Source organism: Saccostrea echinata, unplaced genomic scaffold, assembly GCF_033153115.1.
Source record: "Saccostrea echinata isolate AGI-Se365-2 ecotype Australia unplaced genomic scaffold, CSIRO_AGI_Sech_v1 ptg000064l, whole genome shotgun sequence".
NCBI classification, from domain to species: Eukaryota; Metazoa; Mollusca; class Bivalvia; order Ostreida; family Ostreidae; genus Saccostrea; species Saccostrea echinata.
This window is the reverse complement of record NW_026889813.1, coordinates 1,312,386-1,329,740: the sequence shown is the minus strand read 5'-3', so window position 1 is coordinate 1,329,740 and position 17,355 is coordinate 1,312,386. Positions and strand designations below refer to the sequence as shown.

General features: G+C 34.0%; 1 protein-coding gene across 1 annotated transcript; it reads left to right on the top strand.

Moving 5' to 3' along the window:
• Positions 1–358: 358 nt before the first annotated feature.
• On the top strand, positions 359–4,511 carry LOC133175792 (phytanoyl-CoA hydroxylase-interacting protein-like). The gene is made up of 2 exons (XM_061310907.1): positions 359–377; positions 3,808–4,511. The coding sequence occupies exons 1-2, from the start codon at positions 359–361 to the stop codon at positions 4,479–4,481; spliced, it is 693 nt and encodes a 230-aa protein (XP_061166891.1). The 3' UTR covers positions 4,482–4,511.
• The last annotated feature ends 12,844 nt before the right edge of the window (positions 4,512–17,355 follow it).

The window sequence follows — 17,355 nt, the reverse complement described above, 5'->3', positions numbered from 1 at the left end:
GAAAACGGAGTGGCGGGGGCTGGAACCATCCCCAAAACGAAGTGAAAACGGAGTGGTGGGGGCGGGAACCAGACTATTTATAACATCGAGGGAAATCCTGTGTTATTCATGGAAACATATCTTCCTGTTTGGAATTTTTGTCATCAACTGCATATGCTACATGTAGCTGACATTGATTAGTATTTCTACTAACGAGCGAGTTTTACTTTCTGTTTAACTTTTTTTGTTTGATTCTGTTGAGGGAGGTAAGTTCTATCGATCGAATCAAAATTAAAAGGAAAATATGCTTCTTTGCAAATTATGAGAATAGACATATTATTCATAAATCATTTTTGAATTAAGAGTGTCAGTGGAAAAAATGACAGATTCCCAGAAATGTAAGTTAACAATCGATATCGCTGCTTTCAATGCAATGTTGTTGTTTTTTTTAAATTGATTTGTAACACATTTTCTGCTTATTGACAAATACTGCTACAATTTTGTGACACTGCTATGAAAACATCTTACACTGCCTTCGTAAGCTTTGCTTGAATCAACAAATACAGATATATATGAAAAAAAATACTTCAGTTCTGTAGCTTCTGTAAAATGCAAATTTTGATTTAAAGAAATAATAATATTTCAGCTCGACTTCTCGATAAATTACTGTTTAAAATGACATTTAAAAAAGAACTACCTACGCAATGATCTATGCTTCTTTTCAAATAAACTGTATTTTCTAAAGTAAAACTAATTCTTTCGTGCCCCTTTTGTCTCGTAAAAATGGTATTGAATTACACGACCGAACTGTAGACTTCATTTTCTTTTCAAAAACACAATCAATCTAGGTTTTTCCTAAGTTATTAAATTCCGTAGTTTTTTGTGTACATAGACATACATTATACTTTATTTACATTCTAAAAATAGTTTTAGCGTAGTTAAACATATGCATGTTGAATCAAAGCAGGGTATCTCCTTCGACGTCGAATTTAACATAATGAAAAAATATTTTAAAAGATATGTCTTCCCATAAATTTTATTTAAAATAAAAAAATAGGTGTTATGACTATTTAATAGTCATAACATCAAACTTTCTATTTTAATAAAAAAAATTGTGGGAAGATAATATGTACAGTTTTTACTATAAACTAGACGTTGGGATATCCCATTCACAAATTATTCCCCTGGCCATCACTATATGCCCTTGGCTCCATGACCTTTGATTTTTTCAAAAGTGACATGAAACCAAGATAATGAAAACATATAGATATCCAGTGTTAAAATACTTGATTGGAATTAATTCAATACCTTTCATGTCACCTTTCTTTTGACATTGTGACAATATTCTCTTCTTGCTTCTTTAAAACTTCTCTCCCCCCCCCCTTTCTCTCTCTCTCTGTTGATGTAAAGTTAGCATTCTCTTAAATAAACAGAAAATCGCTTCCTTAAAAGTAGTTAATAAACTAGAATATATATATTTTTCTTTTAAATGTCAGTCTGTATTACTATATCTGTCTGCCTGTACTGAAGTTTTCTTTTTTAAAAACTGCATGCTTAATAAGAAATGTACTCACCTAAACTACTGTATTGGTTTAGTTTTATTCCATTTCATGCTTGTCTTCTTAACAAACCCTCGAACATTTTCTGAAAATGTCTTTCTTTATAAGGTGTCATTAAATTTGCTTTTATTGTACTTTTCTTTTATTTTCTCGGAAATAACATGTACAAATCCTATGAACGCTTTCATTATTTGTTTTAAGACTGTAAAACATTGTCATGGATAGTTTGCCATTTTTGAATTCTAATAAAACCAGGTTGATAGTTTTTCGCTTTGTTTGTTTGGTTTTGGAGGTATCTTTAAGACCTACCGGTATATTTGTTTGATTTCTTTTTTAAAATTTCTTTTGTGTTTGGGTGTGTATGTATGTGCTTTTACTTGTGTCGCCTGCAGAACGTACCTATACTTAAGGGTCACTTTGTTTGTCTCCCTCTCTGCCGAACCACTTTTGGCATAAATACTGCTTGGCACAAGGGCTTGTGTAATACTAGGATAAATGATGACCCTAAAGAAGATGGGTGAACAAGGCGTGCAGAATGCCTATAGCTTCAGATATTGAAAAAATCAAATTCAATTTGTGAATAAGTATTTAAAGTAAAGTTCTCAATATTGAAATTTATGAAATTAAGTTCAACAAAACTTTTCTGAGAAAAAAAAGATCTCGAAAAAGATTATTCTTTTATTAAAAAATAAAATGGTATTCGTGGGATTCGAACCCTAGCAATAAAAATCCGCAGTATCATATCGCTTTGAGGCTAACACGCTAACCACTACGCTACACAGCTCCTGACGAATTGTGGCATTTAAAACTTGTTTGTGATATGACCCTTGACTTAATGGACTTCAAGTATTTCTCGGAAAGATGCGAATGCTTTGCCATAAAACTGTACTTTTAAGGTATAGTGGGTCTTTGCTCCATGTTTTTGTAAAATAAAAAATGTCTATTTTAATGCAAACTTTCAAGAATAATTTTCAAAAAAATGGAGCGAAGACCCACTTTTATCGAAAAAATTTGTTAAAGTATGAGAAAATGGTCCTTTTCGTCCTCTTTAGTGTGTATATGCTATTTCATAGGCAAATAACTTCAGTCTTTGTGAGATTTTTGTAAATTGTAGGGATTTTACATAAAATATACTTTAATACTAGATGAAATATCAAAGAAAATTTTGATATAATTGAGAGTTTATTTTTCACTTCATGTTTGTCGCACTATAGGCACTTCGCCCGCCTTGTTCACCCATCTTCTTTGGCCTTCACTGATCCCTTCAAAATTAATATTTCATAATGATACAAATCATATATCAAAATCTACAAGGCTGTGATATTTAGCATGTGCAATAAACTTTCAAAAATGACCAATTGAACGTAGGTTGTCGACCTTGTGACCTTTGGTCATCATCTGAAATCTACTTACTGTTCGCCCTTAAAATTATTGTTATACCATTGTATATAATTGATATTTGGCATGGAGAAAGACCTTTATTCAAGAACTTGACTCACAGATCTTGACCTTGAGCCTTACCATTTGACTATTTTCCCTTGTTTAGTACCCAGGATATCGAGTTTTAAAGCATGTTAATGGACTTTTCAAAAAAGGACTAGGCAAATTTTGTCCTTTTCCTTTTCAAGCTTTCTTTTAGAAAAGTATGTTTCAATTTCCCTCACTTGTTGTAAGAAAGCTTTTATCATAACCTAAATGTTGCTGTTGAAGGCAACACAGGCGTTTCTTGTAAAACCTGCTTAAGTTTTGCGATGAAATACAACTGTGGATATCATGTTCCATTTAGTGTTCATAAAGCTACTTTTTTGGGGAAAATATTGATTCTAAAGAATGACATTTAGTTAACGATGGTTATTTTCTTATCGTAAAACTATTTTTTGAATAATGTCGATTCTAAAGAATGACATTTAGTTAACGATGATTATTTTTTTTTCAGATTTGACATCTTGGGATTTGAAAAGACTACAGGAAAAGTGTGAGAAATTTATAAAGACCTCGGGCTCTAATAAGTTTTTATCATAACCTAAATGTTGCTGTTGAAGGCAACGCAGGTGTTACTTGTAAAACCTGCCTAAGTTATGCGATGAAATAAACTGTGGATATCATGTTCCATTTAGTGTTCATAAAGCTACTTTTTTTTATGAAAATATTGATTTTAAAGATTGACATGTAGTTCACGATGGTTATTTTCTTTTCGTAACACTTTTTTTGGATAATATCGATTCTAAAGAATGACATTTAGTTAACGATGATTATTTTTTTTTCTCAGATTTGACATCTTGGGATTTGAAAAGACTACAGGACAAATGTGTGAATTTTATAAAGACCTCAGACTCTAATAAGTTTTTACGTCTCAGGTACATGTGGAGAGACAAACCTTTTCAATACTGGGAAAATATCTTTGATGTAGAAGATGGGGAAATGGTTCCTTACACCAAAGATTTTAATGGGGATCAAAAATCCGCCCTAAATGGAAACATTGACGGTCTGTTTTTTGGTTGCGGGCTATACAGCAAAAACGGAAAACCACCATGGTTCTCGTATTTTGGTAATCGTAGACTCTATATTTTGTCAACAGCCATTTTCAGGAAGTCCATGCGTCTGTATTTTGCCGACTTTTATTGTCATACAAAAAATCACTTTGCAACTTTGGTCCTTACAAAACCAAACTCTGAGCAAGATGAATTCTGTCGAGAACACAATCTACCGGCGTTAAATATAAATAATAATCCATTTCTGAAAATCCAAACAACAAATGGCGAGGATGAAGTTTTTGTTACAGTGGGCGTTAGAGTGGAAGTGTTGTATACAGAAACAATCGACCTGAATGAGGTTATCAGCAATGGGACTGGTCGATTTGTGTGGGTGAAACCACGTGGTCGTGGACAAAGTCGACCAAAAGGTATCCCGAAAAACCCGTCCTGTCAAATTTGCAACCTATAATTCCATTTAAAGGAAATTCCTGCTGTTCAAGATTATTTCAACTTGATTCTCCAATTTATTATTATTTTTTTTACTTAAATTAACAACTGTCCGAATCTTTAAAAAGATATAAGCAAATGCAATTAATTAATAAGTAAAACTGATAAGTCCTCCTACAAATTATTGCACTTTTGTCTCAAATCTCGTTATAGGTAATAGTTTTATGTAAGATGTAGTCATTTTCTGCTTGAAAAGCAGGGGTATTTAGTAATGGGGGTGCCCATCCATATGTCTGTCCGTCTGTTATGCTTGGGGGTACTCATTTCTTATCCGCAAACCATTCCAAACCACTGAATAAAATGAGACTTTTCACGGAATGTTTATTTCACAGTCCCATTGTGCACCTGATATTTTACGTTTTGTTGAGACAGATAATTGGAGTTTTTTGTAGCAAAACATGAACACTGCCATCCTTTTTCTTTCTATAATGTTGGGGGTACCAATCTCTTATCCGCAACTCATCCCATATCACCGAATACAATTTCATGAGACTTTCCACAGAATTTTTACTACATTATGCCATTGTGACCTACTAATTTACTTTGTGATCAGAAACATGTAGGGGCTTTCTTATAGCAAAACATGGACTTTGTCATCATACTTCAATATGGGAGCGGGGGTATCATTTTGGGAGCTAATTGCTCAAAGTACCTCTAGTTTTTAGCTCACCTGAGCCGAAGGCTCAAGTGAGCTTTTCTGATCAAAATTTGTCCGTTGTCTGTCGTCGTTGTCGTCGGCGTTGTTGTCGTTGTAAACTTTTCACAATTTCATCTTCTTCTCCAGAACTACTGGGCCAATTTCAACCAAACTTGGCACAGAGTATCCTTGGGTGAAGGGGATTCAAGTTTGTTCAAATGAAGGGCCATACCTTCTTCCAAGGGGAGATAATCATGAATTCATGAAAAATTAATGGCATCATTTAAAAATCTTCTTCTCAAGAACCACTGTGCTTGAAAATATGAAACTTATGTAGAAGCATCCTCAGGTAGTGTAGATTCAAGTTTGTTCAAATCATGACCCCCGGAGGTAGGGTGGGGCCACAATGGGCGATCAAAGTTTTACATAGGAACATATAGGAAAACTCTTTAAAAATCTTCTTCTCAAGAACAGCAAAGCCATGATTGGTCATATTTATATGGAAGCATCCTCAGTTAGTGTAGATTCAAGTTTGTTCAAATCATGACCCCCGGGGGTAGGGTGGGGCCACAATGGGCGATCAAAGTTTTACATAGGAATATATAGGAAAACTCTTTAAAAATCTTCTTCTCAAGAACAGCAAAGCCATGATTGGTCATATTTATATGGAAGCATCCTCAGATAGTGTAGATTCAAGTTTGTTCAAATCAATGCCCCCGGGGGTAGGGTGGGGCCACAATGGGCGATCAAAGTTTTACATAGGAACATATAGGAAAACTCTTTAAAAATCTTCTTCTCAAGAACAGCAAAGCCATGATTGGTCATATTTATATGGAAGCATCCTCAGTTAGTGTAGATTCAAGTTTGATCAAATCAATACCCCCGGGGGTAGGGTGGGGCCTCAATGGGCGATCAAAGTTTTACATAGAAATATGTAGGAAAATTCTTTAAAAATCTTCTTCTCAAGAACAACAAAGCCATGAATGGTTATATTTATATGGAAGCATCCTCAGGTAGTGTAGATTCAAGTTTATTCCAATCATGACACCCGGGGGTAGGGTGGGGCCACAATGGACGATCCAAGTTTTAAATAAGAATACATAGGAAAAATCTGTAAAAATCTTGTTCACAAGAACAACAAAGCCATGATTGGTCATATTTACATGGAAGCATCCTCAAGTAGTGCAGGTTCAAGTTTGTTCCAATCATCACCCCGAGGGTAAGGTGGAGCCACAATGGGTGATTAAAGTTTTACATAAAATACATAGGAAAAATTTGTAAAAATCTTTTTCTCAAGAACAACAAAGCCATGATTGTTTTTTTTATGGGTGCATCCTCAGGTAGTGTAGATTCAAGTTTGTTTAAATCATGCCCCCCAGGGGTAGGGTGGAGCCACAATGGGCGATCAAAGTTTTACATAGCTATACATAGGAAAAAGCAAGCCTTTTAAAATCTTCTTCTGAAGAACAGCAAAGCAATAATTAGTCATATTTAAATACAAGCATCCTCAGGTAATGTAGATTCAAATTTTGTTCAAATCATGACCCCCAAGGAGAATAGAGGGGCCATGACAGGGGATCATAGTTATACAAAGGAATACAAATGATATATCAATAAAAATTGTCTTCCTAAGAACAGCATAGCCATTATTTGTCATATTAATTCAAAAGCATCCCTTTGAAGTATAGATTCAAGTTCAAATTAACCCCCCCCCCCCCTCGAACCACTTTTATATCAAAACTTTTCAAGACTGAACTGATTTCTGCTTTTTCCTAGCCAGAGTGCTCAGGTGAGCGATGTGGCCCTTGGGCCTCTTGTACAATATATGTTTTATTGTGAAACTTCAGATTTGTTGATTCAAATGAATTCCAACTAGCATGGGACATGTAGATTTTGTGACTATCAAGTAATTAATGATGACTTCTACTAGGTCAACTCTGTTGTGTACAAAATGTAATTTACAGGTAAGTATGGAAAGAGGGGGTCAATGGCCAGCCCGTAAAGGGAGGTAAACCTACCTCTTTCAGAAAAAAAAAATATTGGAGAAAATGCTCTTAAATGAAAACACATGATACTACTACACTTAGAATTTAAAAAACTGAAGGGAAAAAAACTCCTTTAATTTTTCAATAAAATTCTTTGAATCTGAGGTTCTGGTATTGTAATTATATAGTCAAAATAAACATCATTATATTGTCAATTATTATTGAACAATTAAAACATAAGGCAAAATATTTTGTGTATAGCAAAACCTGAAAAAAAACTTTTTTTCTCATTCATTTACACATAATCTTTCCCTTTTTCGTTTTTCATTGGGAAAGGTTATCTATATTGATTGATTATATTTTTTTAAATGACCAACTTAAGACACGTGTGCATATTATCACTGGATTTTCATGTGAGCAGTACTTAAATTTTTCCATGCTGTTTACTTTTCATTGTTTATTGTGGTTTGCAATTTTTAACTTCAGATTTAATTTAAGCTTGAAGAGTCTTGAGGTCATAAAAGAAACAATAGTATGAACATGTCTCAAGCCTTTATACTTCTAGGTATAAATACACATTTGGTCAGTGATATTGAAATTCAGGCATCCCCATATAGTGTGGATTTCATTCACTTAGTACAATATAAGATCATAATATTTCATGTCAGGAAAGATAAAAAAAGTTTTTTTTAAATTTGAAGAGCTGGTCCAAGATGGCTCAGGTGAGCGATGTGGCCCATGGGCCTCTTGTTTTTTTTATTGGCAACGTCATCTAATAGTTAATGTTATATATATTGCTTTATCATCAGTGCCATGGGTTTGGTTTAAGTCACGAAATAGATTGTTTAAATCATGATATATGTTATCTGCATAGACATGTTTTTATATAATGTTATCAATGTTATGTATCCTTTGTTACATGTATACTCATTAAACGTACTGTTATTCTAAACAAATCGGAGAACTTCTTTGTCTCTTGATGAAAACTCAGGTTGGTCCAATGCCAGTTTTTACTTCTTTAAAATTTTATTTTACTATGTATATTTTAAAAATCCAAGATACTAAGTTGAAAATTTTAGTTATCATCTTTGAAAATCGAAATTCTATGTAGAACATCCAAAACTATCTTGTATATTTAGTATATCCGTAACAACTTTGTATCTGGAAATTTTTTTAAAAAGATGCTATTTTTGAGATAGTTTCTTGAATTTCAAGAAAAGTATCTTCATTTTTTTTGTCTTAAATTTGTAAGGTTCAAAATTAATCGACTTAGGTCACATAAAAAATCTGAACATACACTATAATGAACTTCGATCGCACATCGCAGATCAATGTTGTGTAGATGCTATCGACTGCAAGTGATGTTTTTTTATTTGGTCAAAGAAATGGTTAACAGGACATGCCACTTACCTATGTCAACATGTCACTCATCTATATCGACAAGTCACTTGTCGATATCAACATGTCACTCATATATGTCGACGTGTTACTCATCTATGCCAACATGCCACTTATTTATGACGACATAGAACTTGCCCTCGCCGAGATGACTCTTACTTTATGCTCCTCATCTTTGTGAACATGTCACATATCTATGTCTACACACAACTTATGTGTGCTGAATTACCATTAATCCATGCAAAGTCACGTATATATGTCGACATGTCATTAATCTATGTCGATATGACACTTATCTATGTCGACATGCCACTTATATCTGTTGATATGACATACTTCTTATCTATGTTAATATGCCACCACTCTATTTTGACATGCTACTGATCTATGTTGATATGCGACTTACCTATGCCAATATGTCAATTATCTTTGCCTTTCCACTTATCTATGTCGACATGCCAATAATCTATGTTGATATGTCACCCATGTATGCAAAGATGTCACTCATCGATATCCACATTCTACTGATCTATGTTGACATGCCACCTATTTATGTCAACATCCACTTATCTATCTCAGCATATTTTTGTCAGGATGCCTCTCATCTATGTCGACATCTACTGATCTTTATTGATATGCCACCTATATATGTCTATATGCCTTTTATCTATGTTTACATGTCATTAATCTGTCGACACATCACTTACCAGTAACTTTGAAAATTAACCATCCTTTCGGTAAAATCAAAGGAAAATTAGAATATGGTTGGTATGAGGGCTTAATGCTTCGTCATACACAACTTGAAATTAGCAAGCCTGAAGCAAGAGTATTGATGTTAAACAAGCCTGTCGTGACGTTTTTACTTCCAATTGCTTGAAAATACCATAAATAAGTTGAAGCTATTTGACAAAGGTTTTCAAATTTACAATGTTGATGAGAGTGGAATTAACATTGTGCACACACCAGCAAAGATCATACATATAGGACTGAAGGGCATTCGAGCTATTCACAACAAGAGAATTGAAGATCCGAAGGAGAAAATGCAGTTAACTGCGCCATGCAGTGCTTCAGAATCGTACATCCCTCCCAATTATTTTTAATGGACATCGGTTTAGTTTCTAATGCCCTCCTGGCACACAATCTTCTACAAGTAAGTCTTCATTCATTGAGAGAGAGAGAGAGAGAGAGAGCATTTTGAGAACTGGTTAAAATATCATTTCATGAATATCTTCCTTCGCATCAGCCAGTCCTACTGTATATGGATGGTCACTCTTCTCATATAAGTTTGGAAATACTGAAGCTGGCCAAGAAACACGATATTAATATTCTCTTCCCTCCTCCTTATACAACCAACGAACTTCAGCCTCTTGACAAGTGCTTATTTAAACCACTGAAAACAGAGTATAATAAAGCTTGCATGCAGTTCTTAAAAGAAAATCCAGGGCGGATAATAACAAGATACAAGTGTGATACGTCTGTGGACTATTCAAAGAGACAGGACTATTCACAGGACCTATCACAAAGTCTGCACGATGCTCAGTGCCTTTAGCGCCTTTCGTGCCACATGAATTTTCCCATTTAAGCTCTCAGCAATACCCGAAGAGGTGTTTGGACCATCCATAGTTTCACAATTACCAAATCCAGAAGGCGACCGAATTCAGACCTTTCTTTAAGGAGGGATTCTTCTCATATTTCTTATATTTAAAATAAATGAAATTTTCATAGATTCAAGAAGACAATATCACTAAGTGATGGCATCGATTTGATTAAATTTGACCGTTTTGTTTTAGAAGCAAGGTCAGGTCAAGGTCATTATCTTTTCCCTTGACAATGAGAATAAAAAAAAATACTGTTGCCAGTCACGTGATGCCTGCTTCTATTTCAAAAGATAAAATGTTTTTCTTTTTGCATAAAAAGATGTTACCATATAGGGTCTATCAGATGATACAACCAAACTGACATAAATAATTTAACTAAAATAGATATTAGCTAATCCGAATTTCCTCTATTTTTCTTAAATTTTTATGGAATATTAGTTATTATTACATGCTTCGTATATTTAAATTTTTCTTATTTTCACCTATGGTAAAGTAGTCATATAAAGATACAAAATGATACAAAAACAAAAAGATTTGACCGTTTACTTAATAGAGAGAGAAAAAAAACCCATTTCTACTGATTTTTTGCTAAAATCTGTACTTAGATTAGAAGCTTTCAAAAGCTAACAAGATTGTAGTTTGTTTTAAAATCATTTTTACTTGATATATTTTAAAATTTTAGTTCATAATTATTAATTTTAGTTACAATAAGAAATTTCTTTAAGTTTCTGATTATTTAAAAAATTTAATTACATTTATTGTTTTGTAATAATTTTGAAAAGCAGGAGAGAAGATATTTTCATACGCCGCCGTTCCTCCAAAAATATAGTCCCTGCTAGATTTCAAATTCAGTTTACCATTTCTATTATAAGTTGTACAGTTATGAAGAGGAAAGAAAAATAGGATCTTTTAAATCCCTTACATCTAAATATTTAAGACATATATATTTAGATATAAGCAAAAGTACTTTGGGATATTTCATTTAGTCAGAATCCCTCCTTAAGTAACAACAAGTTTGACCTTTCGACCTTGACCTTTGAGTTTGTCCTACTTTTGAAAAACTTGAACCTTGGTAATAACTTTTGAAAGGTTGAAGCTAGGGCTTTTAAATTTCCCTTGTATATTCATTTTCACATAATTTGAAAAAAATTAACCTTGAACGTTGCTTCAAGGGCTTTCATATTTCACTTATGCATTCCTTGTGACAAGACCTTTCCTTCGGTAACCATTATTTTTTGTCCTCATGACATTGAACCTGGAGTATGACCTACTTTCTGAAGACTTTAATCTTGGCCTAGAGGTGCTATACAGGGGGCATCAGTGTTTCACAAACACGTTTTTTTTGTTTTCATGGACACCGAGAAGGCATATAATTACAAGAGCACTTAGTCCTGTAACCATGTTCTCTGGGATCAGGTCTCAGGTAGGGCTAATTTGATAATACATTGAAATTACATTAAACTTTTGAAAATCTTCCTATAGTCACTTTAACCTTGTAGACAATTGTGAAATTAATGTTTCCCAGGTTCTGGATTCAAGCCTCTATAGATTGGGAGTATTAATTTTCGTTTGTTGGAGAGATAAATTTCTTTAATGGACATAGACATCTATAAGAAAAAATGTTTGCGTGATTTTAACTGGCAGTCAACCCTCTATAAATAAAATTCTGGGTTCCCGATTCAATCAAGGTTAAGACTAGAGCTGATAATATAATTATCACACATATACAATCTTTATTTATTGACATCTATCAAGCAAACTGTTTGCAAAATTATAATTTAGCCCTGTAAAAAAAACTCAAGTTGATGAAAAGTCAGTCATTATTGAAATTTTTAAAATCCTTTTTCCTGGTCATTTAGCAGGTAAGTTGTGTATGCCATTATACAAATTATTTTGAAAAAATGTATTCTCAAGGTTCAGACTTCAGGGCGGGACTAAATTAATATTATATTTGAAAAAGGCATTTTAAATTTCTAAAATCTTAACTCCCAAGTATCTAAGAACATCGTAGATATAAAATAAAATAATAATTTACCAATTTGTCAGAGTCATCTACAGAGTCCCGGTCCTAGATGGGACAGAATCTATCATAATCTGAGAAATTCACTTGATCCCCAAGACCCATGTGTCTATTGTATAGACTACCAGATATCAGGTAGATGACATTAAAACTGCATGAAGTGAATCATAGCAAATAATAAAAGAATGTAACGTGAGAACGCTCAAAGCGATATTATAATATAAAAAAAATTAGGCTCGGTTACAATTAAAGTCCCTCTTTCTAGATCCATAGCTTACACCAAAAGCCAGGATTTTAGCTATACGCCTTGGAAAAGATCCAAATAAAAGTACCCGTTTCATAACCGACATTGATACTTACTATGTGCATATATCCTACAGAGTCCGTCATATTTGTGTACAATTTTTATACTGCATAAAAGCAACGATCACGATCATATTATATACAGTGTATATTTTTTGCCTATTAGTAAATATATTTTGGAGAACAAACATGGCGGAATCCTTCTGTTATGATGATGATTTAAGTAAGCCTAGCACAAGCAGAGAAGATTTAGAGAATTTTCGAAATTCCAGTATTATTGTGAAATGGGGATAGCCTCTTGCTCTTATCACTGCACATCACAGAGTTGCAAAAAGGAAATTATGAAGTCTAGAATTATGAAAGGGAATTATAAAGAGTCTCCTCAACTGGCACCATTGGCTGCAAACACAAACTTGAGAGGAATCTGGTTCGTAATGGCTTTAGAAGACAGAGGGCTGCCCAGTAAATCCTCGTACGGAACTCAGAGGATTGAAATAACTGTCTCGGTAATGATGAATTACACGGAAAACCCCTCGCTGGACAGCGACGTAAAAATGATGATGATGATAATAAAGACTCAGCACAGACAAAATTATCTTTCTTCGAAAAAAGGCGTTTGAGACGAAAAACTGCAAAAGCCAGTAAGGGAAAACCCCAAGAGACGGTCTTCAGGGATTCCACGTTAGACTCTAAAGACGATCTGTTTTTATTTTTTGAGTGCTCATATGCATACAATGGGAAAACACGGTACATCAGGTTTATTATAGTTCGGTCTTCGGACCCAAATTTACCATGGTGTGAACAGAATCTACATAAAGTGGACTTACACTCCAATCCTTTCTTTAAATGGGCAGATAACAAACTATTATCTGCCAAGAATGATGGATCGGAATTTTGGGTTGAGGTACTGGTTGTAGGAGACATTGTACTTGATAAATTAACAGAGAAGCCAGTCTGGGATGTGGTTGGCAAAGGGAGACGGGAGGGAGGAGAGCCTGAGATACTGTAGTATGTGTTCTGTAGATTTAAATATATGTACATATTGACGGACTTTAGAGGGCAACACGTGATGATTGTGACACGATTGCGGTGTTTTTCTTTGAAGTTTGCTGTTCTGTATTAGCAATACAGAACGGAAATACAGTGGGCGGAGCTACTTTCCGTTCTGTATTAGCCCTGTATACTGTCTTGTATTTGCCAACTGTTCTGTATCTAAAATACAGCACGGTAGTAAATGCTGATTTTTTTCCTATTATAAATTTGAAGAAATATTTCCTTAGGAATGTAAAATGTCAAAATTTCTCAACCACTTTTAAAAAAAAATTATTCCACACAGAATCTACACGTTATTTCGATCCAAACGAAAAGGAAAATTCGCAATTATGGAAAACATCCTATGTTGGAGAAATTCCTGAAAACCTGTTTGCTTTCCCTGCTTTTTGTGTCCCCCTCACTTGTAAAGCCAATGGGTTCGAGGATGCAGCATACATTACGTGAAATTCGCACTCCCCCTCCCCCAATTTTCCACTCTTCTCGTGCAAACTCATTGAAGTCCATTTTTCAGGGTTTTTTTTTTTTAATTTCATCTTAAATCCTTATCACTGACGACTGCCGCACATCTCTTTCACTTCGTTTTTAATGTCACATTTCAATAAGAAAATAAAAATCCGTAACATCAAAGTCCATCGAAAAACTGTCTGTATCGCCTGTATGTATATCTATAGTTTAACTGAGATTTTAAGACCCCTGAAATAAATTAGGATCACTCTCCATCTACAACAAGGTTAAATCGTCCACCTTATCAATTAATACTGACTTCGAGTCTGTTACGTCTACCCCGTTGTCAAAACTAATCTGACTAAATCTTGCGTTGTCCGTGGAAATATATATACTGCGGATGTATACTCCCCGTCGAGGCCTCATCTACAGAAAGAACAAACGAACTCTGACGGAAGTTTGGATGCTGCACAGGAATGAAGTGGGCGGTGCTTTTTTTTTTTTTTGATTGATCGAGTCACAAATCATTTAGAGAACTCGACAGGTTCTGTATCGTAGATACAAATTTGGGGGTGGAGACTCGTGCTACGCACTCGTCCACCCCAAATTTGTATCTATGATACAGTACCTGTCTCGTTCTCTAAAAAATACTTAATGCTGCATATTACTTTTATTGTATTCAACTGTATATAAGAAATAAGTAGTTTAAAATTTTTATTTGTTTATCTTTTATGCCTTATCTTAATTAAATTTAAAGTTCATCTAAGTGTTTTAGAAATATATTGAAGAAACGTGTTAGAAAGTTAAACCGCAATAATTGAACTATGTACAGTATCCTTCCGTTTTCACTCAATCGGAGGTAATAAGAGAATTAGAAAAACTACAAAAACAATATGTTATGGTACCAGCAGACAAGGCTTGTAACATTATCGTATTTGTTCGTAAGGCTCATTATTATACAGTATTTTAGAAGAACTCGTTTTTAATTAAACGTCTGGAAATCTAACTTATACTCACAGTTCACTTTCTAAGGATGAAAATCTTCAAAATCACATTTCAGTGTTTAATACTTTTAACATTCCAATCAACAAATGTGAGTTCGATCAACCCTACCTATACTGGATTCCAAAAGTTCATAAAAATCCTGACAAAAAGAAGATACTTCGCTGGGTCCAGTAGGTGCTCTACCAAGCCCCTATCTATACTCCTTACAAAAATATTAATTGCTGTAATGGAGAAACTATAGACACACTATGCTACAACATATTATAGAGGTGGCTAAATCAGATGTGGATTCTCAAAACTCCAAAGAATTCCAATATTTTTCAAAAGTCACCAATATGAAAACGTACGACTTTTCTACATTTTATACAACCATTCCTCGCGATAAATAAAAAATAGGTTTTTGATATCATAGAAAACTACTTCAATAAAAGTCGGAAAATTTTGTATCTTGTGATTGGTCATCAACAAAATTAACTTGTTAGAAATTGCTATGACCCTAAACACAGGTACTCTGAAGTTGATATTAAAAAGATGCTGGAGTTCCTCATCGAAAACATTTATGTAATCTTCATGGACCACAGGTCTTCCAACAAACTGTTGGAATTTCGATGGACCCTAATTGTGCTCTTTTATTAGCAGTAGTAATGGGTTACTGGACAGTCACAGTCAATGACGTCACACCCAGGTCAATAAAGAGGTCACAGTCACTAAAGGCACGTGTTGAAACATAAACCCAGGTCACCTGATAAGGTCAGGATTAGCAGTCACGTGTTGAAACATAGTCACAGTCATCACAGTCACTAAAGGTCACACCCAAAAAGGTCAACAAAGAGGTCACAGTCATTCTATACACGTGAGTACCAGTCACGTGTTTTAAAAAAACATCAACCTTATATCTTTTAGTGTATACACGTGTCAGTCACAGTCACAACGTGACACGCTTATACCAAATGGTATAAGACATGTATAAAAATTCCTTTTAAAGAAATGCCTAAATAAAATAAATAAATTTTGAAATTAAATTTTTTTTATTTTTTACAACATAGTTATATATACATATATATGTATATTTATTTCCTTTTCTAACTACAATGTCCATATGTCCATTTATAATTAAATTTTATTTACAAGCAAATCAAAAAAATAATCAATATTAATCACAACTCTTTAATATCAAAGACGGGCTCCGTTATTAAATTTCACTTACATCTTTTTTTAAATAATCCTTTATGTAAACTAAAAAAAACATTTTCCCGTGATTTTTGTCAGTTGATCGATCGAATTACCGAACTTAAAAAACAAACTTAAGAATAGTAAAATACTTTTAGGGATGCCTTTAAATTGTTCAACAATACATTTACATCAATTACATGATTACGGTACAATGTTTGACTCACAGTGCCAACATAATTCTAGAGATGTGGTTCTGAAGTAAAGACAATATACAGTTAATTCTATTTAAAATAATTTTTTTTATCCTTAATTTTGAAATAATATTCAAAAATGCAACTATCAGATATACGGGTTACATGGAAGTGTGAAAACAAATTAATTGTCTTTGTTCTTTCATGCGTTAAGTCCAGCAAGGGTCTAGGCGATAATAAATTATTGATTATGCAAGGTGAATCAATACTAAGTGCCCTAATTAAGAGATTTTGAAGTGCTCTGCCTTAAAAATTGAAAGAGGGTAGATTTGTTTGATTAAACTTTCAGTTATGTTCCGATTTTCTTATCATCACAGATCTTACTGTGTCGCAAAATTTTTTACTGTGTTGCACGCATAAAATCTGAATCGTTACTATGTCGGAGAAAATTTTACTGTGTCGGGACCGACACAGTAAAACAGCTCATGGAGAACCCTGATGTCCTATGGAAATTAGAATGTGTTCCGTGTTTGTCTGGAACCTACCCAAAACAAAGAATATCAACTCCGATCCCGCATTCTCCCCGGCGAAGACATGATTATTTATCAACCATTATAAATACTTTCAACAAATGCTGATGCAATTCATACTACAATCATGAAGCAAAGAGTGCGGAAGCACATTGCTCTCCTCCGGTTTCTGTTGTACATGTATATAGACACTGCTCAGCAGAAACACATTATCAAATCCTTAACCGATGACCAATGCGACGTAATCAGTGAAACAGCCCTCAATATTTACACCGGGACATACCCCTTGACAAAACTGTACACAAAACAACTTACACCTTACAAACCATTCATTCGGATGTTAGGATGCCGTGAAACAAGTTCAAAACGGAAACGACAGATATTATCAAAACACGTGCAGTTACTGTCTCTTATGCTAAAACCGATTGTTCAACATTTCAATAAACGAAATGGCAAAAGAAATGATATTAATACCGAAACTAAAATACGAACACCTGAG